Source organism: Miniopterus schreibersii (assembly GCF_964146895.1).
Source record: "Miniopterus schreibersii genome assembly, chromosome: X".
Lineage (NCBI taxonomy): Eukaryota > Metazoa > Chordata > Mammalia > Chiroptera > Miniopteridae > Miniopterus > Miniopterus schreibersii.
Window position 1 is genome coordinate 6,835,352 of NC_138104.1, and position 24,561 is coordinate 6,859,912.

Below are 24,561 nucleotides of genomic sequence, written 5' to 3' on the forward strand. Positions count from 1 at the left end.
ACGGGAAGGGGGCGGGGCCCCGAGGAAGCCCGCCCAGCGCGCTTCGCGGCAGCTGCCACCCCCCCACCCCCCCACCCAGCGGCTCTTAAAGGGCCAGCGATACTTACAGCGCGCTCCGCTGGGTCCCTTCGCCCTTCGGTCCCGCGCAGCACCAGCTCCTCCCAGCACCAAACACGCGAGCTAGGGCGCTGCGAGGGAATGAAGGCCGTCGAATCTAGCCCACCGCCTTCTGGAAAAGAAACCTGGGCGTAGCATAACCAAGCAGCGGCAGATTGCGCTAGGCCTACTTTAGAGCTCTCGGGGGAATTGATCTTTCATAACCCCTCTCAGTATTGTCCCCCAGTGTCTCTTAACAGGATAAGAAGTTGTCCCCATGAGAGTGGCCTAAATCTGCATCTCTATAATTTAAATCGGATTCTCCTTGTTCTGTCCTCATTGGGAAAAAACAACACTGTAGTAGTCCGTAAAAGAATGGACTCAAAGGACTTATGCGTGTATGTATGTTTGGTTTTCTTTACATGTAAACACCTGACAGAATTAATCTCTCACATTGGGAAGCTATGTAGAGAAACTCATCAATCTCACAAAAAAGATTCATTCAGTGTGTGCTCAAATTTTCCCATTCTCCAAACACTCCCCTTCCTTTCCCAAGAAATCTTTTGTGCTGTGGCCTGGTCTCTCCCTCTCCTCTTGCTCCTCTTTCCTGTTGTCTTTTTTAAAATTTTATTTATTTATTTTTTCAATTATAGTATACATTCAATATTATTTTGTATTACTTTCAGGGGTACAGCATAGTGGTTAGGCAATCATATACTTTGCAAAGTGTTGCCCCAAAAACATTTCCAGTAGCCACTTGGCACCATACATAGTTATTAAAATATTATTGACTATATTTTCTATGCTGTACTTCACATCCCCATGATGATTTCATAACTACCATAACTTTTCAATCCCTTCACCTTTTTCACCCAGTTCCCCAACCTCGCTCCCTTCTGGCAACCATTAGTATGTTCTCTGTATCTTTGATTCTGTTTCTGTTTTGTATGTTTGTTTATATTGTTCTTTAGATTCCACATATAAGTGAAATCATATGGTGTTTGTCTTTCACTGTCTGGCTTATTTCACTTGGCATAATACCTTCTATGTCCATCCATGCTATCCCAAATGGAAAGATTTCATTCTTTTTTATGGCTGAATAATATTCCACTGTATATAAATACCACAACTTTAAAAAATATATATCCTTATTGATTTCAGAGAGAGGAAGAGAGAGGGAGAGAGAGAGTTGAAACATCAATGATGAGAGAGCCGTCATTGATTGGCTGCCTCCTGCATGCCCCCAACTGGGGATGGAGCCCCAAACCCCAGCATGTGCCCTGACTGGGAATCAAATCACAATCTCCTGGATCCTAGGTTGATGTTCAACTGCTGAGCCATGCCTGGCTGGGCCATACCACCACTTTTTTTATCCACTGGTCTATTGGGTAGGCACTTGGTTGCTTCCATAGCTTGGCTATTGTAAATAATGCTTCAATAAACATAGGGGTGCATCTAGTCTTTCAAAGAAGTGTTTTGGGTTTCTTAGGATATATACCTGGAAGTGGAATCACTGGGTCATAAGGCAGTTCCATTTTTAATTGTGGAGAAACCTCCATGTTGTTTTCCAAAGTGGCTGCACCAATATGCATACCTACCAACATTGCACAAGGGTTCCCTTTTCTCCACATTCTCACAAACACTTGTTGTTTGTTGATTTATTGATGATAGCCATTTTGGCAGGTATGAGGTGATATCTCATTTTATTTTATTGTTGACAGTATCACAGATGTCCCCCAATTTCACCCCCTTCACCCCCCTCCTCCCAGGCCCTGCCCCACCCCAGGCCTTCACCACACTATTGTCTGCGACCATTGGTTGTGTATATATGTATATGAGTTGGTTAATCTTTTCCCATATCCATCCCCCTCCCCTCTGAGATATGTCAGTCTGTTCCATGCCTCCATGTTTCTGGATCTATTTTGTTCCTCAGTTTATTATGTTCATTAGATTCCATTTATGAGATCATGTGATATTTGTCTTTCTCTGACTGGCTTATTTCACTCAGCATTTTAATTTGCATTTCTCTGATGATTAATGATGTTGAGCATCTTTTCATATGTCTTTTTCCCATCTGCATGTCCTCTTTGGATAATTGTCTAATTTAGGTCCTTCGTGCACTTTTTTAAAAATAAATGTCATACAACTTTTATTTATTTTTTAAAAATATATCTTGATTGACTTCAGGGAGAGGAAAGAAGGGGGAGAGAGAGACAGACAGAAACATCAATGATGAGAGAGTCATTGGGGATCGAGCCCGCAGCCCAGGCATGTGCTGTGACCAGGAATCGAACCTCCATCTCCTGGATCCTAGGTCGATGCTCAACCGCTGAGCCACGCCCAGCCGGGCCCTTTGTGCACTTTTTAATTGGATTGTTTGTTTCTTTGGTGTTGAGAGGTATGAGTTCTTTATAAATTTTGGACATTAACCCCTTATCAGATGTATCATTGGCAAAAATCATCTCCCATTCAGTGAGTTGTCTTTTTCTTTTATTGATGGTTTCCTTCGCTGTGCAAAAATAAATTTAATTTGATGTAGTCCCATATGTTTATTTTTTCTTTTGTTTCCCTTGCCCGAGGCGATATATGAGAAAAAAATATTACTAAGAGAAATGTCTGAAATTTTATGCCTATGTTTTCTTCTGGTTTTATGGTTTTGAGTCTTACATTTAAGTCTGAATCCATTTTGAGTTTATTCCTGTATATGGTGTAAGAAGGTGATCTAGTTTCATTGTTTTTGCTCTTATCTGTCCAATTTTCCCAACGCCATTTATTGAATAGGCTGTCTTCACCCCATTGTATAGTCTTACCTCTTTTGTCAAATATTAATTCACCATATAGGCTTGGGTTTATTTCTGGGCTCTCTATTCTGTTCCATTGGTGTATATGTTTTTATGCCAGTACCATGCTGTTCTGATTACTTCAGCCTTGTAGTATAGTTTGATATCAGGTAGGGCGATACCTCCAACTTTATTCTTCTTTTTTAAAGTCGCAGTGGCTATTTGGGGTCTTTTGTGGTTCCATATAAATTTTTGGATTATTTTGTTCTAGTTCTGTTAAATAAGCCACTGGTATTTTGATAGGAATTGCATTAAATCTATAGATTGCTTTGGGTAGTATGGATATTTTAATAGTGTCTTAATTCTTCCTATCCATGTGCATATGCTTCCATTTATTTGTATCTCCTTCAATTTCTTTCTTCAGTGTCTTATAATTTTCCAAGTGCAGGTGTTTTACCTCCTTGGTTAAACTTACTCCTAGGTATTTTATTTTAATTTTTGATGCAATTATAAATGGGATTGTTGTCTTAGTTCCCCTTTCTGATAGTTCATTATTGGTGTATAAAAATACAACCGACTTCCAGATATTTATTTTGTATCCTGACACTTTACTGAATTTGTTGAACAGTTCTAGTAGTTTTTTGGTGGAATCTTTAGAGTTCTCTATATACAGTATAATGTCATCTGCAAATGATGGCAGTTTTACTTCTTCGTTTCCCATATGGATGCCTTTTATTTCTTCTTCTTGTCTGATGGCTGTGGCTAGGATATCCAGTACTATGTTGAAGGAGAGTGGGAGAAGTGAACATCCCTGTCTTGTTCCTAATCTAGAGAGAAATCCTTTTGGGTTTTCCCATTGAGTATGATGTTTTCTGTGGGTTTGTCATGTATGGCCTTTATTATGTTGAAACATGCTCCCTCTATTGCCACTTTGCTGAGAGTTCTAATCATAAATGGGTTTCCTGCTGTTTTAAAGCTAACCTCCCCAGCTCAGATGTGTTGACCCTGAGAAAGAACACACCGGCCAAGGACTCCTGGTGGCTAACTGGGCTCAAATTTAAAAACAGAGCCTAGCAGCTGTTTCTAAACATTGGCCTCTCACAAAAGCCACCTGCCATTTGCCCTGCCTGCACTGTGCTTTTGCAGGCTGAGCCAACCCTTATAAAAGAGATCCTGGGATCATATTTCAACCGAAGGACAGAGCCTATTCCCTAACCAACCTGAGCTGTGTAGCTGTGTGCTCATTAGCATCTTCACCAACCAGTCAGAGTGGCTGCGCTCTGATTAATCAGGACAGTGCTTTTTAGAACAATCAAACTGTGAGGATCTGGAGTCCTCATTTGCATGACGATGGACCACTCAGGGACCAGAGGCATGGACTTCTCAGTCTACAAGACAGCTCCCCTGTGGCTGAGAGTGCACCTCCCTTTTCCTTCTAAGGCTGTGTTTCCCAAGCTGGAGAAGTCACCTTGCTAGAGGAGCCAGTGGAGACCCAGGTGAACAGTCTAGCCAGAAAGGGACCTTACCGCAGGGCCTGCCTCACAGTGTGCCTCACAACTGTAATTAAGCTGTACACTACTGAGCTGTTCCACAGCCATGCTGTTAACACAATTGAGCTGTTTGCACTGAATAATTTCCTTCTTCAGTGCACCCCAAACTGGGGATTCCTGATGGTGTTGAATTGGCACCAATGACCATCGGTTTATAAAAGTCACCTTTGACACCATCTTTTATCTCTCTTCCTCAAATAATATTTTCTCTGCTCTTAGCCTCTCAACCTCACACACCAGAATTGTCACAATTCTTATCTCTTTGAGAACCGTGGATTCCTATTTTCCCCATACCTCTCAGATCACTCCTTAGCCTGCATGGGCTTCTTGTTCTGTCTAAATTTTCATTTTCTACCTTCACATGAATGAACTACAAATCCCTAGCCCTGACCTGCCACTCTCCCTTCAGGTATCTACGTGTTGGATACTGGGTACATATCTTGTTCAGGCTCCTACCAATCTCAAAAAATAAAATTGTTTTTAAATGGATTCATTTTTAACCCCCTACAAGCATGTATTCTTTCTCAAAATTTTCATATCATCAATGGTACTACTATCAATCCAATTCCTATCATTCTGCCTGGAATTCATGATTCTCAAACATTTTCATCTCATGGACATAAAACCTCCTGCCTAAAACAGGTAACCTTCAGGCAACACTAAGCTGCCTTGGTGTAGATTTACTCCCATTAACCAGCTGCTTATGTTCTGCAAGGCTGTTGAGCTTTAAAAAGAAAAAAAAAGTGCTAGAAGGGTGTTCAACTCCAAGTTGGGTCAGGAACTGCTCCAGTAACTGTGAGCTGATTCTCTCCACTTAGTACCTAGGTCTGTCTTTGTTTTCCCAAGAAACCTCACGGCTGCCTGTTACCAATACCCTGACTGAAGCATAACCACACTGCTCTGTTCACACAAGGCTTGGCTTTGTAGAGGCAAGAACCTCACGTGAGGGTCCTTCTCAGTCTCCCTCCCAGATCTATCATGGTCGCCCCAGAAGACTAGCGAAGGAGTATACCTGCTTCTTCAGGCCTAACCACCCAGTTCAAGGCTGTTTTGCCTCAGCACAAAATCATTTTTCATTCTCCTAGTGTTTGGAACTTGAAAAAAACAAAGTCACATATTGCTTGCCTCACCACAGTTAGCAACTCTTTAATTCTCAGACTCTACCTCTGTTTATATGATGCCAGCAACTTAGTACACCCTCCTCAGCAACCTCTTTACCTCCTAGTGCCAGGAGGAATCCTGAGATGGCAATAACTCTACCAAGCAGGCCAATCCCCACGAGCCTGCAGCTCCCCTCAGAATATACTTCTCTCTCACCCGACACTACTTATGCTTCTGACTCTCACCTCCCAGTTTCTCCTCTTACTACTCCCCTCCCTGCCAATCCTTGTCATGCGCTTTCTGGAATGACCTCTATTATAAACAAATTACCCAACATGCTCAGTTGCTGCATGGATGCTCCCTCTGTCTCCTTCTTTTACCAGTACCTGAATTTCGCCTAGGATGTCACATGCTCTATAGCTGTTTCAAGAGGAGGTTGCTCATTTCCTCACCACCCCACTGTGCCACACACACATACACAAATACATAGAACTCACACACTGTATCATGTGGCCTGACGAGGAGTTGGCACTCCATTCATTCACCATTGTTCTTCCAAGTGCAGTGCTCCTCCACCCTCCACTGAAGCTTGAACAACCTCTCCTGTTCTTCCAGCCTTCATCTAATGACTTCCTGTTCACTCCCGCACATTCATGGAGGACTTGGGCATCTGGTTCACAGCTTCCTCTTTTCCTCTGGCTCCCCCCACCCCAGCCCTGGCATATTCTGGGTGACTTCCATTCTCATACAGTCAAGTCACCTGGAATGCAAACCTTGCCTCCTTTTTAACTGGGAAAAACTAGATCCTCAAGAAAATTGTTGTCATCTTCCTTACCCTGAAACCTAGTTAAATGTACCATCAGTGCCTATTCTTTCTTCCTTGCCTCCAGCCTCAGTGTAAGAAGTGCTTCCTACTCCCTTATGAAACTTATGCCTCAGTCTGTACTCTGCATTCCATCACCTCCTTCCTACCCGTTTCAGGATCTACTCCAATAGCCCTCGCCCAAAGGAGAGAGGGTAGGAAGAGAAGGGTTGCAGTATAGGAAATGCCCATATTCAAGAAACAGAATAAAGACTAGGTCACAACTGTTAGAACCCAGCGTAATTATGCTGGAGCTTTCAGTTTATTTCCTAACCACAGCGGCCCAATGTACTCAAAAAGCAAATAAGATGTTCTGTTTCGTTTTGGGTATCAAGGGTTTTTAAAAATGAATAACCATATTAACCCAAGACAAGTAACCTAGGATACTTTGTGCAGATGTGGTAATGAAACCCCAGGAGAGAGATTAGTAAATCTGGAAATGGTCCAGAGGAGAGCAATTAAAGTAATCAAAGCAAAGAAGCAACTGATGTTTTAAGAGAGACTAAAGGGATCAAGAAACTCTTCAGTCTGGAAAAACAGCTAAAAGAGGCAACAGCAGCAATGACAGCAATTATCATGATGGCTAACATTTAGAGAGTGCTCACTATGTACAAGATTATTCTAAACAGTTTACATGTATCATCTCAATCCTGACAATGGTTTTATCAGGCAAGTACTGTTATTATCCCCACTTTACAGATGGGAAAACTGAGGCACAGTGAAGTTAAGTAACTTGTTCAATCTCTCAGACGTAGTAAAGGAGAAGACAGGATTCAAACCCAATCTGATTCTAGAGAATATCCTTTTAACCATAGTAGTATGGACCTTCCAGAAAACAAATCTTAAAAATATGAATCAATTAAAAGCATTTTTGTTTACTAAGATTCGAAACTCGAAATACCAAGGCACCACTTAATGCTTTAAGGGGATCACATTGTTTTGTCATTTCAGTTTTTTACACTGAGCACACATAACTTTTGTAAAGAAAAACATTAACTGAGTGCAATTTCAATATAAATTTTGAAAATCCTACTTTACCCAGAAGGTAGTAAACTACTAGAATTTGGTACCCAGGGAGGTTGTAATAAATATAAATAGCTTGAAAAGATGTTTAGTACCCACAATAGATATATAGATACCTATCATAGTCAGGAATGTATTCCTAGGGAAAGTGGAGCTCTTAACCACTTAGGAAAGGACAGAGTGTGCTAGATGGAGGGAGAATATGTGTGGGAAGTGGAGAGGTGGATGAGTCGTGTATGAAGTTACTTGTTTAGTTGGGTGGAATGCAACAAAGTTCATTAACTTGACAATTCTAGAATTGCAGTGGTTTCTCTATTCAACAGGCTATCCTAGGGAAACGAGATGAGTCTTCATAAATGACATCTGGGTAGAAAACGCTTTAAAGATTGTTGTGCCTACCTTTAATAACATTCACATCATTTATCCACTGGGCATATGGAAAATGGCTGTTTCTTTGGTAAAACCAAAGGCACTTCTGTGGTCACCTAGGGATTTAAATGCTCTTTCTCATGAGGTTTGACTCTTTTTCTAAGAGCCCACGTAAATGGTGCTGCCACTAGATGTACTTTATGCTTTGGGGATTAACTTCAACTGATGTATGAGTGGATTCAAGGTACTTATCTGAATGATACGGTCTGTGGTAACTGTGATAATGAATACCTTGGCTTCCCTTCCGGTTGGAATCCACAGATAAGACAATTAAAATCTCACTCCATTAATATGAGTTAACCACGTATTTCTAGAAAATGTGAAACTAGCCTAGTTTATTTTGCCCTCAGTACATGGGTAAGAGATTCAAAGGAAGAGAGTGGGGAATGCATTTTAAGAGGGTAATGGCGAGAACAAAATTTAATGCCTGGACACAGGTCACTTCCCTGAAGACTTGGATAATATATTACTGGCTTATACAAATATCAGATTCCTTACTGGCTCTTTCTTTTTTTAAATAATCTCATCCTTTTAAAAGAAACAAGATCTCAACTCCTTTCAGAAAACTTCTAATAATGTTCTGCTTCAGATAAATTAATATTAGAAAAGGTAATTTAATAGGGTACCCGAGAAAGGTAATTTCAATTTGACCATTATCAAAACCAAAACAAAATTTTAAGAGTTTTTTTTTGTGTTTTTTTTGTCAACTATTTTTTCTATCTTGTAACCTCCTAGGGGTGGAGAAGGAAGTACTTTCCCAACCCGAAAAGAGAGATTATTTCCTGGTTCTCCCTGATTGTGAGGTTTATAAATAGAACTGCATTTGTAAGGAATACTTTATACTGTACTTGACATTGATCAAGTACTGTGTCAAATCTTGGCTTAGAGGTGAAGAAATTGAAGAGTTCCCAGAGAAAAATAATGATGGTAATTAAAGGCTTGGAAAATGAGATCCAGAACAAAAAATTTACAGGTAAAGTTGAGGAAATCTGATAATTCTTGGACACCTTTTATTTTCTATTTTCTTCATCTTTGAAGAATCTCAAGAATATAAAAAATGTTAATCAACAATCAAATGGTTATCAAAATTTAAGAGTGTACAAGCTCACAGAGATTTTTTAACCCATTCAAAGTAATGGAAGGACTCCTTCCCTCACTCTTTTCTGTAATTAATTCACTTAGCAAACATTTATTTGAGTGCCTATCATGTGACAGGCAGTGTTCTAGACATAGACAGGAATCTCTGTCCTCTTGGAACTTACATTCCAGTACAGCAAGAAGGATAGTAAACACTAATAACACAACAAATATAATAAATAGATAAATCAGCCTGGCCATTGTGGCTCAGTGGTTGAGTGTCGACATATGAACCAGGAGATTGCAGTTGGATTCTGGTCAGGGCACATTCCCAGTGGGGGGGGGGGGTGCAGGAGGCAGCCGATCAATGATTCTCATCATTGATGTTTCTATCTCTCTTTTCCTCTCTCTGAAATCAATAAAAACATATTTAAAAAACTAAAACTAAAAATAGATAAATCATAGAGTATGTTAAGTGATAAAAATAGAGCAGGTTAAGGGGATGGGCAATCAGAAGACTGCAAATTTAAAAGAGGTGATCAGGATAGGCATCTTCAGGGTAAAGTGATGCAGCTAAAAGGTAGAATTCTGACTGGGCTGAGGAGAAAGTATGTTGACCATGGTGTGCATTTACCTTGTGATATGCAGTTTACAACCCTGTGCTAATGGTGGGTACTGGAGGAGTTGGTGCAGAGTTTGGGGAAAAACAATGAATTCGGCTTTGGCCATATTAAGTTCAAAGTGCCAGAGGATAGAAATAAATGACCAACAGGTAGTAGGAAATGCAGGTCTGGAGCTGGGGAGATACATTTGAGATAGAGACGTCAATTTGGAATCACTGTAGTATCTCCGATGGCTGAAGCGGTGGGAATGAATAGGTGAGCTCGCCAAAGAAGAGCAGAGTGAAAAGAGTTCAAGGGGAGAACGTCAGTATTGAATATTTACATTTTAGGGAACAAAGACAAAGAAAAACCGTGAAAGGAGTGTGCATTTTATTCTGATTAGAGAGAGACGGAGACAAGATGGGCCTGCCTTGTTAGCAGCCTTAGATTCCTCCCCTTTCATTTCTCCCTAAAGTAAACTCATTCTCTCCATGACAAAACTCTCCTGCTGTGCTACACCGCTTCCGGCGTGAGTCCTTCTTAAAGAAGGCATTTAGATGGTAAGGAGAAGGGCGCTAACATTGGTGAGCACCCCCCTGAGTGAGCCACGTGTTTTGGGCTCCAAATACCCAGGGCGATTTCCTTTGCAACCCTCCTCGCTTACACACTCTTGCCTCCTCCCGTAGTGTCAGTCCGCAAAGGGCTGAAGATTAGGAAAAGCCAACACAAAACAAAGGACATAGCCTGAGGGAAAAACAACAAACCAACCAATCAACCGAAAATCCCCTGCGGGCGACAGAAACCCAGCACCAAACGCCTTTAACTGCAGCTTCCAGGCCCCCGCTCCTCAGCCCCACCCTCGCCTCTCCTCTCCTCAGGCTGGGCAGCCTCCTCTCCACAGGCCCCGCCCCCTGCTAGCGCTCATTTGCTGGCGTCCTCCCTCTCGCTTCCCCATTGGTCCGCTGTTGCCTCTTCTTTTACGCCCCCTCCTCCCATCAGCCCCACCCCTCTCCCAGAGGCAGTGCCGGCAGTCTCCCAGGCACTCGCAGACCTTTCCCCGCGTGCTTTCCACTCGTTCCCGGCATTCCCGTTTCCGCTTTCCGAAGGCTCTTTGGTTTTCCCACCTCCGTGAGGCGTTTCGCGCCCAGTGGTCCAGTGACGTCATCTTTCTGCGCTGCGTGGACGACCGCCTTTGGAAGGGGGAACTGCTTCGCTGCCCTTCGCCGCTTTCCTCCGGCTGTCGCTCCTCCGGAATAATGGCGCTGTCACTGTGGAAGGGGCTGGTGGGCATCGGTCTCTTTGCCCTGGCACACGCGGCCTTCTCCGCTGCTCAGCGTAAGTGCCTGGGGGACGCGGACCGCTCGGGCGCGGGACCTCGGGGGCGGCGTGTGGGCGCACCACAGAGGGAGTGTCAGACCGAGGGTTCCAGGAAGGGTCACTAGGGACCTTAGAGTTTGGGGTAAATGCAGCCTCACTCCTGTTTTCAATGGCGCGGGGCTCCCCGGAGGAAGACTGAAACAGCATTAGAAGGGGGTGTCTGGGAGAGGGCTCAGAGCGTGATGGACGCACTGCAAGGTGAGCAGAGAGGGAGTCTATCTGGGAATCCAGGACAAGTGATGTCAGAGCCAGCGAGAGGCTGAGCAGGCAAAGTGTCAGATTGAGCACCTCGGATGCTCGTGGTCCTGTGACAACTAGGTGGACAGTATCTTGGGCACTCCTGGGCTGTCCAGGGTTGTCTAGGCAGTGACTGAGAAGTTAAGTGACCATTTGCCTCAGGGAGGGACTGTGGTACAGGGAAAGAGTAATGGACCCGCAGTCTGGAGGGCAGGTTCTTAAAATCTTGCTTTGCCGCTAAATCTGTGACCTTGGGTAAGTCATGTCACAGAGAGTGACTTAGAAAGTTTAAATGAGAAAAAAAGTAGAAGTACTTTATCGTACAGATAAAACTGTATCATCAAGAAGAAACTTGGATTCCGGCAGAGGATGCAGTGCAATCTTAAGACAGCTGATCTGTTTTGACGCCTTCTCTTCTAGACCAAGGGTCAGCAAACTCTGGCATGTGGGTCAAATGCAGCCTCCCTCCTGTTTTCGTAGTGAGCTAAGAATGTTTTTACATTTTTAATTTGTTGGGGGAGAAAGCAAAAGAATATCATTTTATGATCCATGACAGTTATATAAAATCAAAGTTCCAATGTCCATCAGCGAAATTTTATTGGCACACAGCCACGCCCATTCATTTAGGTATTGTCTGGCTGCTTTCTAAGGGCAGAGTTGAGCTTGTAATAGAAACAGAATGGCCTGCAAAGCCTAAAATATTTATTATTTGGCCCTTTACAGGTAAAGTTGGCTGACCCCTGTCCTAGCCTATAGAGCCCACAAGGGCAGGGACAATGTGTATTTTATGTTCATTGCTGTAATCTCAGTGCCTAGCATAATTTTCCTCACAGGAAATGAATTCAAACTTGAACTTTATTCCTTTATTTGCTGGATTGCTCTCCTTATGTAGGAATAAAATAGAAAATGAAATGTGAATTCCTTCAAAGCTCCATTTTTTTAATGTTAAAACCTTTTGTTCTGTTTATTATATATAATTTAAGTAATCAAATTATTTTAACTACTGATTACATACATGTATTGTGACATTGTCTGAAGGAAATGCAACTTATTTTTTTAAATAAATTTTTATTTAGAAGTTTTAGGTTTATAGAAAAGTTGCAAAGATACTACAGAGAGTGACTATATATACCCACCCCTTCACCCAGCTTCCACCATTGGTAACATCTTACATTACCGCGGTTTATTGTCACAACTAATAAGAAACTGACATTGGCATATTACTATTAACTGAAGTCTAGCTTTTATTTGGATTTCACCAGTTTTTCAATTAGTGTCTTCTTTCTGTTCTAGGAATCAATCCAAGGTATCACGTTACTTTTATTTGTCATGTTTCCCCAGTCTCCTCTGTTCTGTGCTCCAAGCTTTAATGACAGTAATAATAATAGCTAACATTACTAAGTGCTTACTAAGTGCCAGGAACTGAACTAAGCACTTTACTTGTATTATATAATTCAGTCCTACCCAAAAGACCTGTGAGGTAGCTATTATTGTTACTACCGACTTTGAGAGATGAAGAGATTGAGACACACAGCTAGGAAACTTGCACAAAAGTACAGAGATGAGAAGGGCCAAGGATTTAAAGATGAGGAGTTTGACTCTAGAGCCTATGTGCTACACGGCTTTATGAAATTCAGTCTCAGGGAACTGGTTGAAATTGCACCGTGCTTAGGTGCTAGAGGTACAGTGAATGATGCCCTGAGGGAGTTCAGTGGCAAGTGGAGAAACAAATAGATCAAGAAATAATCACAATAAAATTATATAAGTGCCATGCTAAAAATATGTAAAGATACGTGGTGGGGCAGACCAGCATGATTGTAATCACGTGGGAGCTTGTTAGAAAAGCCAACTCCAGGTCTCCTGAAACCAAATCTGCATTTCAGTCAGATCCCCAGGTGATTTGTATGCAGTGCCTTAGGGGAGGGTAGGATTCGGTGGAGTACTGCAGCAATTTCTACCATAGCCTTCAGCTGTAAAATGTTAAGGTCCTAGAGCAAGGTCATTGAAGTTCAACCCCTTAGTTTTACAAATGAGGAAATGCCTGGTTAAAGGTATTAGAGAGTCAGATTGGACTTCAGGCAAAGAAGAAAGCTAGCTGGGATCCGAACAGACAATAGGAAGTTAGGCAAAACCTATTTTTGGTATTGGTTTGATTTTTCTTTTACATTTGTCCTTATGATAAACCCTGTAAGAAAAAAAACTCTGGAAATGTCTCTAAACAAATTCTCTTTTAAGAGTCAATATACATTTACACTGAACAATTTAGCTTTTTTAGTTCACAATACATTATTAAATAGGGATTGTGCAAAGTTCATCTAGAATTAGGATTTTGTGTTTTTATGTTTCCAGTGAGATGAAATGCCTTGTGGCATTTGTTACTGTTGTGGGACCTCTTTATAATGTTCATGTTGGAAAGAGACTAATATTTACCTTTGAAGCTAATTGTGTCATGTCAGATGGTGGCAGCAGGCAGCATCCTGTGGTGCCATGGCATGCTCATCTTTGCCATAATGAACTTTGTCCTGGCAGAGAGCCTATCACATATGTCATTTAATCTTCACATTATTCACATTTTACTGTTGCAGAAACTTAGTGAGTGAAAAGATAGGCACTGTATTCCTTTGAGTCTAAGACACTTTTGACCTCCCACATCTCCATCTTAACACTCTGAAATTGAGGTAAATGTTACATGAGACTGTCTTGCGTTAAATGAGATAACATCGGTTACAGTAAGTTGAAGAGCTGGTTTTATGATCCAAGCTTATCAGCTTCCAAATCCTGATTCTTTTCCTTCATACCTTGCTACTTCCTGAGACTAAGGCAGAAGCAGAATTATAATTTAATCACAGAGGCAGAAATTGATGTCCTGGAATTTTTCCTATTCCACCACTGTCACAGCTTATTCTCTCAGGAAAAACGTTTCCATACCAACTCGATGTGATGGTGGTGCTACTTCAGAGTGGATATTTTTTGTAGGCTTATTAATTTCAAAATAATTGTGATTTCTTTGACCAGTTAGTGAGTGAAAGAAATGATTCGTTTCAGAGGATTCTAGTTTTCCTGTAGTAATGAAAGAAATTATGTATAGGTGTTTCTTTCTCATACTTGCTTACCTTTTACCTCGTTTTATAAAGTGAAAACACAGGTCATGATGGGAATAAAATACTTCAAGTTCAGGCTGATTGCCTTAGAAGATAGAGGTTTTTGAGGAATCCAGGATTAGCATTACTTTGTGTAGCATCTAAGTCAGCTGCTTCTTTGGTATATTGATTTGCTTATATTTTAAGGAAGAAAAATTAGCTACAATTTCCTTAATGGTATGCTTCTGGTTTATAGATCGTTCTTATATGCGATTAACAGAAAAGGAAGATGATTCACTGCCAATAGATGTAAGTTGGTCATTTATATTCTATTAACATATATTCTTAAAATTAACCATATGCTTTATAATATTTTTACTGTTTTTTATTCTCTTAAAATTTTTCAGACATGAAATTACATCTGTTCTCTATTTTTTGTCACTGTGCTTGGTTTCTAGAACTATACTTTAAATAGTCTTTCTTGAAGTTGCTCTTCCCTAGTTTGAGATGCACTTAAAAAGTTGATTGATTGACTTCATTTTTTTATCCTCACCTGAGGATATGTTTATATTGATTTTAGAGGGCAGGGGAGAGAGACAGACAAACAGAGATGGATGTGAGAGAGAAACATTGGTCAGTTGCCTCCCGTAAGCACCCTGATGGGGGATCAAACCTGCAACCCAGGTATGTGTCCTGACTGGGAATCGAACCCGCAACCTTCTGGTGTACAGGACGAGGCTCCAACCAACTGAGCCACCCCGGCCAGGGCTTTGACTTCATTTTTTGAAATTTTTCTTTTTATAAAAAGTTTAAGAACAAGCAAAACTAATAAAATATTATTTAGGAACATATACATAGGAGGTAAAATTAAAGAAAAACAAAGAAATGTTCTTTTAAGCTAAAATAATATGTGAGCTTCACACACAATTTTTATCTTTATTGGATTTTTAAATTACAAAATAGTAAGTTCTTTGTAACAGAATCAAACACTAAGTGTGAAAAGTAAAACAGATCCCTTCCGAAAAAACCTGACTCTATTGCTCAACAATTCTACTTCAATTCTGAACAATTTGTAGTGTACCAGTAGTTCAGTTTTCTTCCTATGCATAAACAACATTATCTTTATGTCTGTATAGTTTTAGCTAATCAAAACACAGAAGCTTTCTTTAAAAAAGTTATTATGTGCGTGTGTGTTTGTGTATAGTTTTATAATTAGATTTTTATCACTTAACATATTTTCATGACTACTTATAGATTTACCACATTCTTGTTAATAGTGCCTATGATTGCATTGTATGAAAAAGGTCATGGTACACTGGTGGTGGGAATGTAAACTGGTATAACATATGACATTAGGTTTAATTTAGAAAGAATAATAGCTTGTGGCTAATTTTGCCTCTAGTTGTCTATGATTAAGGATATGGTAGATGTAGCTATTAACTCATACTACCATCACTTGTGCTTTGTGGTAGATGCACACACATTCATTTATATCTATTTAAAATAACTTTCTTCTGTTTATGAATTGGAAAATTTTTTAAATAGAGAAAATCACAATCAGGAAAATAAAATATGCCTGTAATCTCATGTTGGTTAATATCAAGCATGCAAGTTTTTGCTTGCACAATTTCTTTGGAAAGCAGCTTAGTATTACCTAATCAAGTTGAATGTGCATACACTCTACACCAGTGATTCTACTCCCATACACCAGGAGATATACACCAAAGGATATCCATTGACATTATAAAAGCAACACACAGGAAACAGCCCACATAACCATCAAAAATGGAATGGATAAATTTATAGTGTTTTCATGTAATGGAATGGACTACAACTATATACTACAACAGGGATGAATTTCACCCACAAGTTTTCAAAATATGGAAAAGTAAGCAATATATGTTTTAGAGGTACACACATAGCTGGTAAAATTATAAAGAAAAGCAAAGAACAGATTAATACACAATTTGGGACAGTAGTTAACTTTGAGAGAGGGTGAAGGGTATGATTGCAGAGGGATGTATGGGACTTGAAAGGTACTGGTAATGTTCTGTTTCTTAAGCTGGGTGGTGGGTAAGAGGTATTCTTTTTATATTCTGTATTTAACAAGAATACATTAAAAAATTCTTAGTTGCTCTTAGAAGCAAATAGTAGTTGATAACTGAGTTTTGAATGGCTCAGTACCTGTTTTTGCTATTTGAGCAAAACCCACAAGTATTTTTGTAGCCAGTCTGCAGAATTTATAGATTTCATTGTGTTTAAGTCCAAATCCTTTAAACTGAGAATTGACTCTTTGATAGGATCTGGGAGAAATACCTGTTAGAGGCTAAAAAGAGATGGAGAAAAAATTGTAAATTTTTATAATAAGATTTATATTTATTTAGTAATCTTTAATCTTTATACTCACAGATAGTTCTTCAGACACTTCTGGCCTTTGCAGTTACCTGTTATGGTATAGTTCATATTGCAGGGGATTTTAAAGAGATGGATGCTACTTCAGAACTAAAAAATAAGTAAGTTTTTCACTTTTCATAGGCATTTAATTTCTTAGGTGTTTTGTTTCATTTACATAAATGCATGTGTTCTGGTATTTAAAAGTCGGCTTTTACATTTTGGTTATACAATCTGAGTAATGAAATAAAAATATTGAGGCACTGTTTGATATGATAGGAAAAATGGAAGTTGAATGACAGGTTATTGACATTAAAATCAGATGATATATTATGATTGTTTAAAATTACTTATTGGATGGTTGGGTGGACAAGTAGACAGAAATAGATATATAGGAAGCTATTTTCTCAGAAACGTTTTCCTTCCCTCCCTCCCTCTCCTTCCTTCTCTTTGCTTCCCTCTCCTTCCTACCTTCTTCTTTCCTTTTTTCCTTTTTCCTCTTTTTGTCCTCTGTCCCAGCTTAGTCTTTGGAAGAATAAGGGATTTCTTGTTTCCTCTATCACTTGAACCTAGTCTGTGACATAAACTCTGTTCTCAGGCCCTTTTCTATCCCTGGATTAAAGTATATTTGTTATTCTGCTTCCTTTTTTTCTTCTGTATTACTTCTAAGCTATTTTCATGTGCTTTGCTTGGTTTTCTTTTCAATATTTCTTTTTTTAAAAAAAAAAAAGATTTTTAAATTGATTTTTAGAGAGAGAGGGAGGAAGGGGGAAAAAGAGAGAGAAACATCAATGTGAGAGGGAAACGTTGATCAGCTGCCTCCTGCACAACCCCGCTCACAACCTGGGCATGTGCCCTGACCAGAAATTGAACCAGCAACCTTTCAGTGCGTGGGATAATGCCCAGCCAATTGAGCCACACCGGCCAGGGCAATATTTCTTACCTTTATAAAATCATCCTTTAGCTTTGTTCTTTTCCATCTCTGTGCTTTACCCACTTTCTTGATTCTGGAAAATTTAACCCTTTATAATATCTTCTTAGGAGGATTCACAATAAACATTTATGTGTTAAAGGAAACTCACCTTCTTTTTACTTTACATTTTAAATAGTCACATCTCAGGCTTCCTATTTTATGTGGGGATATGTTTGGATTTTTAGGTAGGCTGACTTTGAGATTTGAGTTTTTATCAAAAGAAGAATCCCCTCCCGCCCAGGAAAATAATGTTTAGAAACAAACCAACAGTAAAAGCCATACACTTAGGTGTTTGTGAACCTTTTTTAGACCACGTATCTCTCACTGGAGAAGAAATGATACACTACTGTCATCATCCACTTGGGTTCTTACAAAGTTTACTAAGAATCACAGGCAAAGGGCCAGGAAAGAAAGAAGTAAAACAGAATGGTAGCAAAATATTGAGTTTATTAGGTGGTAGTAAAATGTATGAGTTTGGACAGCAGCAGGTACAGAAGGACCAAAGAAATTTTAGGAATTTTTTCGTTATACTTGAAAGATTCTCAGAAAACAGACCTTTCAAATGATCATAGGGCTTGGATAGTGAGGGCCAAATGAGAATAATCAAAGGTACAATCTCTGTACTGATTTTTTAAAAAGACTATTTGGGATGGGCTTATCTTAGATCTACAGAGGTGATTAAAGTTGAGCAATTGCCTGTGTTATTATTAGGCACACTGGAAGGACTGGATGTATAAGAAAATTCTAAGGCTATATGTTGCTTTTCCAGGTTTCTTATTTTCCTTATACAGGAAAAAAATGAGATATAGGATATAGTATGATTACCATTTATGGTCTGATTTCATGGATTTAATCTTAGCTTAAAATGTAACCCATAGCAAATTCATCAGAAGCCTGCTTATTTTCAAATAGGCTTTTATAAGGGTTTGTCTAAAATTGATGCATTTTTTTTCTTTTAAGGACATTTGACACATTAAGGAATCACCCATCATTTTATGTATTTAATCACCGTGGTAGAGTACTGTTCCGGCCTTCGGATACAACAAATTCTTCAAACCAAGATGCATTGTCTTCTAACACATCGTTGAAGTTACGAAAACTTGAGTCACTGCGTCGTTAAGATTTTTACAGATCATAACAGTATAGGACACAGAGTTGGAATATTGGGGTTTGGAGTATAAAACACTCCCCTATCAGTATTTATATTGATCTTTTAGACCTAACTAAAAAGTCTGTGGCTCTTGTTTGTACACTGTAATCAAATTATTATTTTTTTTGGAGAATTTCAAGATTTATTTATTTTTTTTAATTGAATTTATTGGGGTGACATTGGTTAATAAAATTATGTGAGTTTCAGGTGTACACTTTTATAATGCATCATCTGTATATTGTATTGTGTGTTCACCACCCCAAGTCAAGTCTCCTTCCATCACCATTTATACCCCCATACCCTCTTCTACCTCTCCCACTCCACTCACCCTCTAGTAATCACCATACTGTTGTCTGTGTCTATGAGGGTTTTTTTTCCTTAATCCCTTCACCTTTTCACCCAGCCTCCCAACCCTCCTCCCCTCTGACAGCTGTCACTCTGTATCTATGAGTCTGTTTCTATTGTGTTAGTTTATTTTGTTCATTAAATTCTGCATTTAAATGAAATCATATGGTACTTACCTTTCTCTGACTGGCTTATTTCACTTAGCATAATGTTCTCCAGCTCCATCCATGCTGTCACAAAAGGCAAGATTTCCTCCTTTTTTGGGCCGAGTAGTAATCCACTGTGTAAATATCCCACAGCTTTTTTTTTCATCCACTCATCTACTGATGGACATTTGGGCTGTTTCCATATCTTGGCTACTGTAAATAGTGCTGCTATGAACATCAAATTATTGATGCAGTATAAATTGTTTGTGAAATGAGTCTTTGATCTTTCATAAAGAGAATTCTTTTTTTCATTTACAACAAATTGACATCTTTTGTAAGTCACTGATTTGAACACATTTCTTTGGAAAAATGTTTTTTTGAAATTATTTATTTTCTTAGATTTTTTTTTTGTTTTGCGCTACAGTTTTTAGGATCCTTTTGGAAAGAGTGTGACTACTGCATTTTGCAGCATGAATGATAGTAAAATGGTCTTCATTTTTTAACAGCAAATGGATTTCTCTAAAGAGATATAAAAAGGTGACATCATTTTTTCTTATGCCCCCTAAAAAGTGGCTCTGCTTCAGTACTTGCCAGTTTTTAATTTATCCATGACTTCTCACTCCACGTGACTCCCATGTACCATCTAACATCAGCTGTCTTGTCAAGGGTTCTGTGTGCAGTAAGCAATTTTTGTGTCAGAAATTCTTTTTCATAACAAATATATTTAACACACCCAACTTGCCGTAAAACTACTTGTGTTCTCTTCATTTAACTGTAAAATTTTCCCTAATTGGTTATGTAGTGTAAGAAGAGTTAAAGATACGCCAAAAAGACCCTTAGTGATTTAATTACCCTGCCTGTGTAGAAGGATAGTAATCACTGAGGAAAACTGATTACTTGTCATTAGCCAGTTTAACTTATTCAAAGTCTATTATTTTATTGCATACTAAACTAGTGAATTAGTAAAAATAAACTCATTAAGGGTAGTTTTCAAAGGAATTTGGCCCAAAATGTTCTAAATATTTGGAACTAATATATATATATTTTATTATTTTTTAATCCTCACCTGAGGATATTTTTTCCATTGCTTTTCAGAGAGACTGGAAGGGAAAGAGGGAGAAACATCAATGTGAGAGAGACACATTGATTCGTTTCCTCCTACATGTGCCCCGACCAGGCCAGGGATCAAGCCTGCAACCCAGGTATGTGCTCTTGGTTGGAGTCGAACCCTTCAGTCCATGGGCCAACACTCTAACCACTGAGCCAAACTGACCAGGGCCTAATATTTTTTTAAAAATTCAGGTCATTCAAGAAATTGTTTTGTAGCTACTGTCTTTTAGCAGGCTTAGAGTTTTCTATCATGGTATGTTGATGGATGAAGATACAGAGTAGGACTTTTTTAGAAATAATAATTTTAGTTTTAGGGAAATTTGGCTAGGTCTTTGATCTGCAGAAAGTTTAACATTTCTTTGTGGAGCACATTGCTTTTATTGAGTTCTACAGATATATAAACATTGCTAATGTTGAATTGCATAGATGTAAAGGGAATAACTATGCAGATTTGAAAAGGCAACGTGCTTTAGGCAAGAGTCATATGATGCCCTTACTTTGATGGCATTTTTTTCCATTAGAAATGAACCTCGGCTCTTCTGCCTGGTAACACACAGCCCCAAAGCAGGAGATTATCTTTTCATTGTTTTTCTGTTTTGTTTAGCTTTGTTTTGCCAACCTAGTCTTTCTTTGGAACACTGACTTGGTTCTGTAAGGAGAACAAAGTTAGAAAGCTTCTGATAACCTAAAATAATTTAGAAATGAGTTAAAAATGTGGTCAGGAGTTAAAAGTGGTGGTAATAAAATCAAAATAATGTGTGAGAAACCAGCTCCTTACCTCAGGCTTGTGTACTGTTTCCTCAGATATGACTGGATTCGCAAGAGCCTCATTTTCTTCCCCCCTGGGGCTGTCTTCCTTTCCTAATATGTTTCTTTAGCAACTTTATTAAGATATAATTCACATACCTTACAATTCACCCATTTAAACGGTACAATTCAGCGGTTTTAGAATATAGTCACAAGTTGTGCAACCATGACCACAGCCAATTTGAGAACATTGTCATCACCCCAAAAGAAACCCTGTACCTTTTAGCATTCATATCTCATTTTCTTCCAATGCCTCCCAGCCCCAAGCAACCACTAATCTACTTTCAATCCCTATGATTTGCCTATTCTGGTCATTTAATATAAATGAATTAATATAATATCTGGTCTTTCATGACTGGCTTCCCCAGTAGGGTTTTGTCCTATGTGGAGTGAGAATATCTCATCCTGAGAACTGTGACTGCTATGAAAGGAAGTGGTTGGTGAAATCAGTAGATGTAAGGACAGAGGGTCAGATACCTAACAGCTTTCTCAGTCAATCTTATGCTGAATAGTTTTTCCTCATAACCAAATATTCATGATATACTAATAATATTTTGATTAGTCTCTAGAGTGGATATTGAAGTCTTTGCCTGCTCAGTCAGGAAAGTCCTGCTAAAAATGATGCCAAATAATTTGGCAAATTGACATAGTAGTTTTCAAGTGTGTCTCACTTGGCTAACAGCTTCTTTACATGCCTTGGGCCTGATGAACTCCCCAAATTTCTTTAATTTCCTCCAATGAATGTCTGCTATCTTTTTCAAGTATGTACCATAGGACTGAAGGTGCATCATTACAATGCTAAATGTGTTAGGTCCAAATTTTATCTATAATACTGTGAAACAGTCCATGACTACATAGGGATAAGTCCCAAAAATGTGGTAATGTGAGCTTGTTCAGCCTGCAGGTGACTATATTTCAGTACCATTCAGAAGTTGGAACTATCGAAAACTCTATAGAATAAGGGAAGACTCACTTCTTAATAACCGGGGAACCAGCCAAATGCTATGGGCTAATGGCTCAGCTGCAGAAAATGTAGATCAGCGAAATGGAGACTATGATGCTTTGTAACTCCCTAGTGATCATTTCCTAAGCACTGTAGCTTCTTTTTCAGTGGCATGGCAGCATCTTCTTGGTTGTATGTGGCCTGTTTCCATGATGTATTGAGTAGTGTTGTTTGTTGTGAGCATCAATGCCTGTAACACCAAGCAAAGCACATTCTTTTGAATATGTTTCCTCTTTTAATGGCCTGCCCTGTCTAATAAATAAATGATTGTCTTGCCTTCACCCTGTTTTGGGTAGTGGTTTTTTACTTTTTATCTCATTTTCTTCTGCTTCTCTGTCCCCAGAAAAAATTAAGAGCTAATTTTATGACTAATTTTTCCAGTGTGGTACTTTTTTACTAAATTCAATAGATACTTTACTTTTGATTGTATACGTAGTCTTACTGCAATTTTATGGCTTTTTGGAATCAAAAATAGAATGTGTAATCTCATTTACATTTATAAATTGTCAAACAACCTTTGGGATATAAGAATTTTGGTCCTTGGGTAGCAGTGTCTAAAGATTTCATCTTAAATTTGTTATATAGCCAAACTGCCTTTACAAAATGTCACTTTATACTTAACAGGAAATCATGATTAAAGCAGTAGGGGGCAAATCTAAAGTTTGATGAAAATCCAAAAGGAAGTTCTGGTTTGCAAAACTTGGCACTTATCTGCAAGTATTTTTAAAAATAGCACTACCAGTACAGTGGAACCTCGGTCCTTGAACTTAATTCATTCTGGAAGGCTGTTCAAGAAGCTATTTGTTTGAAAACTGAATCATTTTTTCCCATTAGAAATAACGTAAATTGAATTAATTCGTTCCAGGCCCCCAAATGATTCCCTGTTTTAACCTTTCTTATATGCAGTACATCTCTAATGTACTGTTTAATCTATAAACAAACACTTCTTTTCTTAAATTTATGGACCCCCCCCCAGTAGCCTTAAACAAATCACTGTCAGCACTCGGTCCAGGGGTGTCTTTTAGGAAGTCAGCATTGGGCATCTTGGTTTTTTCACATATGGCGGCCTCCAAAACCCTGTCACAGGCCAACTGCTTTTCGTTTATCCAAATCAACAACAGTTTTTCTACCTCTTCAATTGCCTGTGATCATTGTTTCTTTCGCACCCTTAGCAACATCAGCACTCTTGATGACCTCTTTATGTTTTAAAATTGTGCTAATCGTCCATTTCACCAGCAACAAAAGCAAAATAAAAACAAACCCCTAAAATATTCACAGCACAATTAACTGAGATGTTAGCAAGGCAAGGCTTAGCTGTAAGCTGACTTTACTGGCCCATTCTCTCCTTGGTTTGTAGCCTGAGAGACGCTTTTTGTCATGCTGATGTATCAGCATGAAAGGGTTGTCAGGAGCACATTTTTTTCTGTGAATAATGGTCCGGAACCAGGGTTTGGCTATATTTAAATCCACCTAGGACTGTCTCAACCTACTAATCAAGTATTCTTTAAAAAGGAAAGAAGATAATCTATGAACATGGCAAAAAAAAAAATCAGATGATACTGAAAGGCATGAAATGAAAACCTGCCCCTTTCTTCTTGCGCCTAATGCCTCCCTCCAATGGTAACCAGCTTAAAGTGGCTTAGATATTCTTTCAGGAAAAAAATTATTTGCCAGCAAATATATACTTTTTAAAAAGTTTACATTAATAGAATCAAACGGTATTATACTCTTCTGTACCTTGCTTTTTTGCTGTCTTATAATACCTTTCAATATCAGTATATATAGAAATGCCTCATTCTTTTTAATGACCGTGTGGTATTCCAATGCATGAATGTGTTGTAAATGTTGCAACATTTTCCTATTGCTAAACCATATTGCAGTGAACATACTTGTGCACATAATGAGATTATGCCAACAGGGTTCATTACTTGCAATAGAGTTGCTGGGTCAAAGGGTATTTTTTATTTCAGTTGTTATTGCCAAATTGTTCTCTAGAAATCTTTGCCCAGTTATACTTCCACATATAATGCATAATAATTATTTATGAGGCCCATGCCTATACTGGGTACTAAACTTTTAAAAATTTGTTCATCTGAAAGTGAGTAAAGGGTATCTTGCGGCTTAATGAAGCTGTAATGCAATTTAATGAAGGAGATGGACTGACCACATTTTCATGTTTATTGGTTTCTTACATTTCATTCTGTGTGGTCATGTTCTGTTTTCTATCGTATGATTTTTATTGAGTTGTATGTGCTCTTTGTAAGCTATGAAAATTGGTTTATTGTCATATGTTTAATAATATTTTTCTGAGATTTATTTATTTATTTATTTATGTAGTTAAACTTATCAGTCTTTATAGCTTCTGGGATTTGTGCCTTGCTTAGAAAGGCCTTTTTTACACTTAAGAATGAATTTAATGTAT

At 38.8% G+C, this 24,561-nt stretch overlaps 1 protein-coding gene across 1 annotated transcript; it reads left to right on the forward strand.

Annotated features, from left to right (window-relative positions):
* The first annotated feature begins 10,540 nt into the window (after positions 1 to 10,540).
* MMGT1 (membrane magnesium transporter 1) lies at positions 10,541 to 19,243 on the forward strand. Its single transcript, XM_081125019.1, has 4 exons — positions 10,541 to 10,855; positions 14,471 to 14,523; positions 16,624 to 16,727; positions 18,539 to 19,243. Exons 1-4 carry the CDS (start codon positions 10,777 to 10,779, stop codon positions 18,696 to 18,698), a joined length of 396 nt encoding a protein of 131 aa, XP_080981145.1. The 5' UTR covers positions 10,541 to 10,776; the 3' UTR covers positions 18,699 to 19,243.
* The last annotated feature ends 5,318 nt before the right edge of the window (positions 19,244 to 24,561 follow it).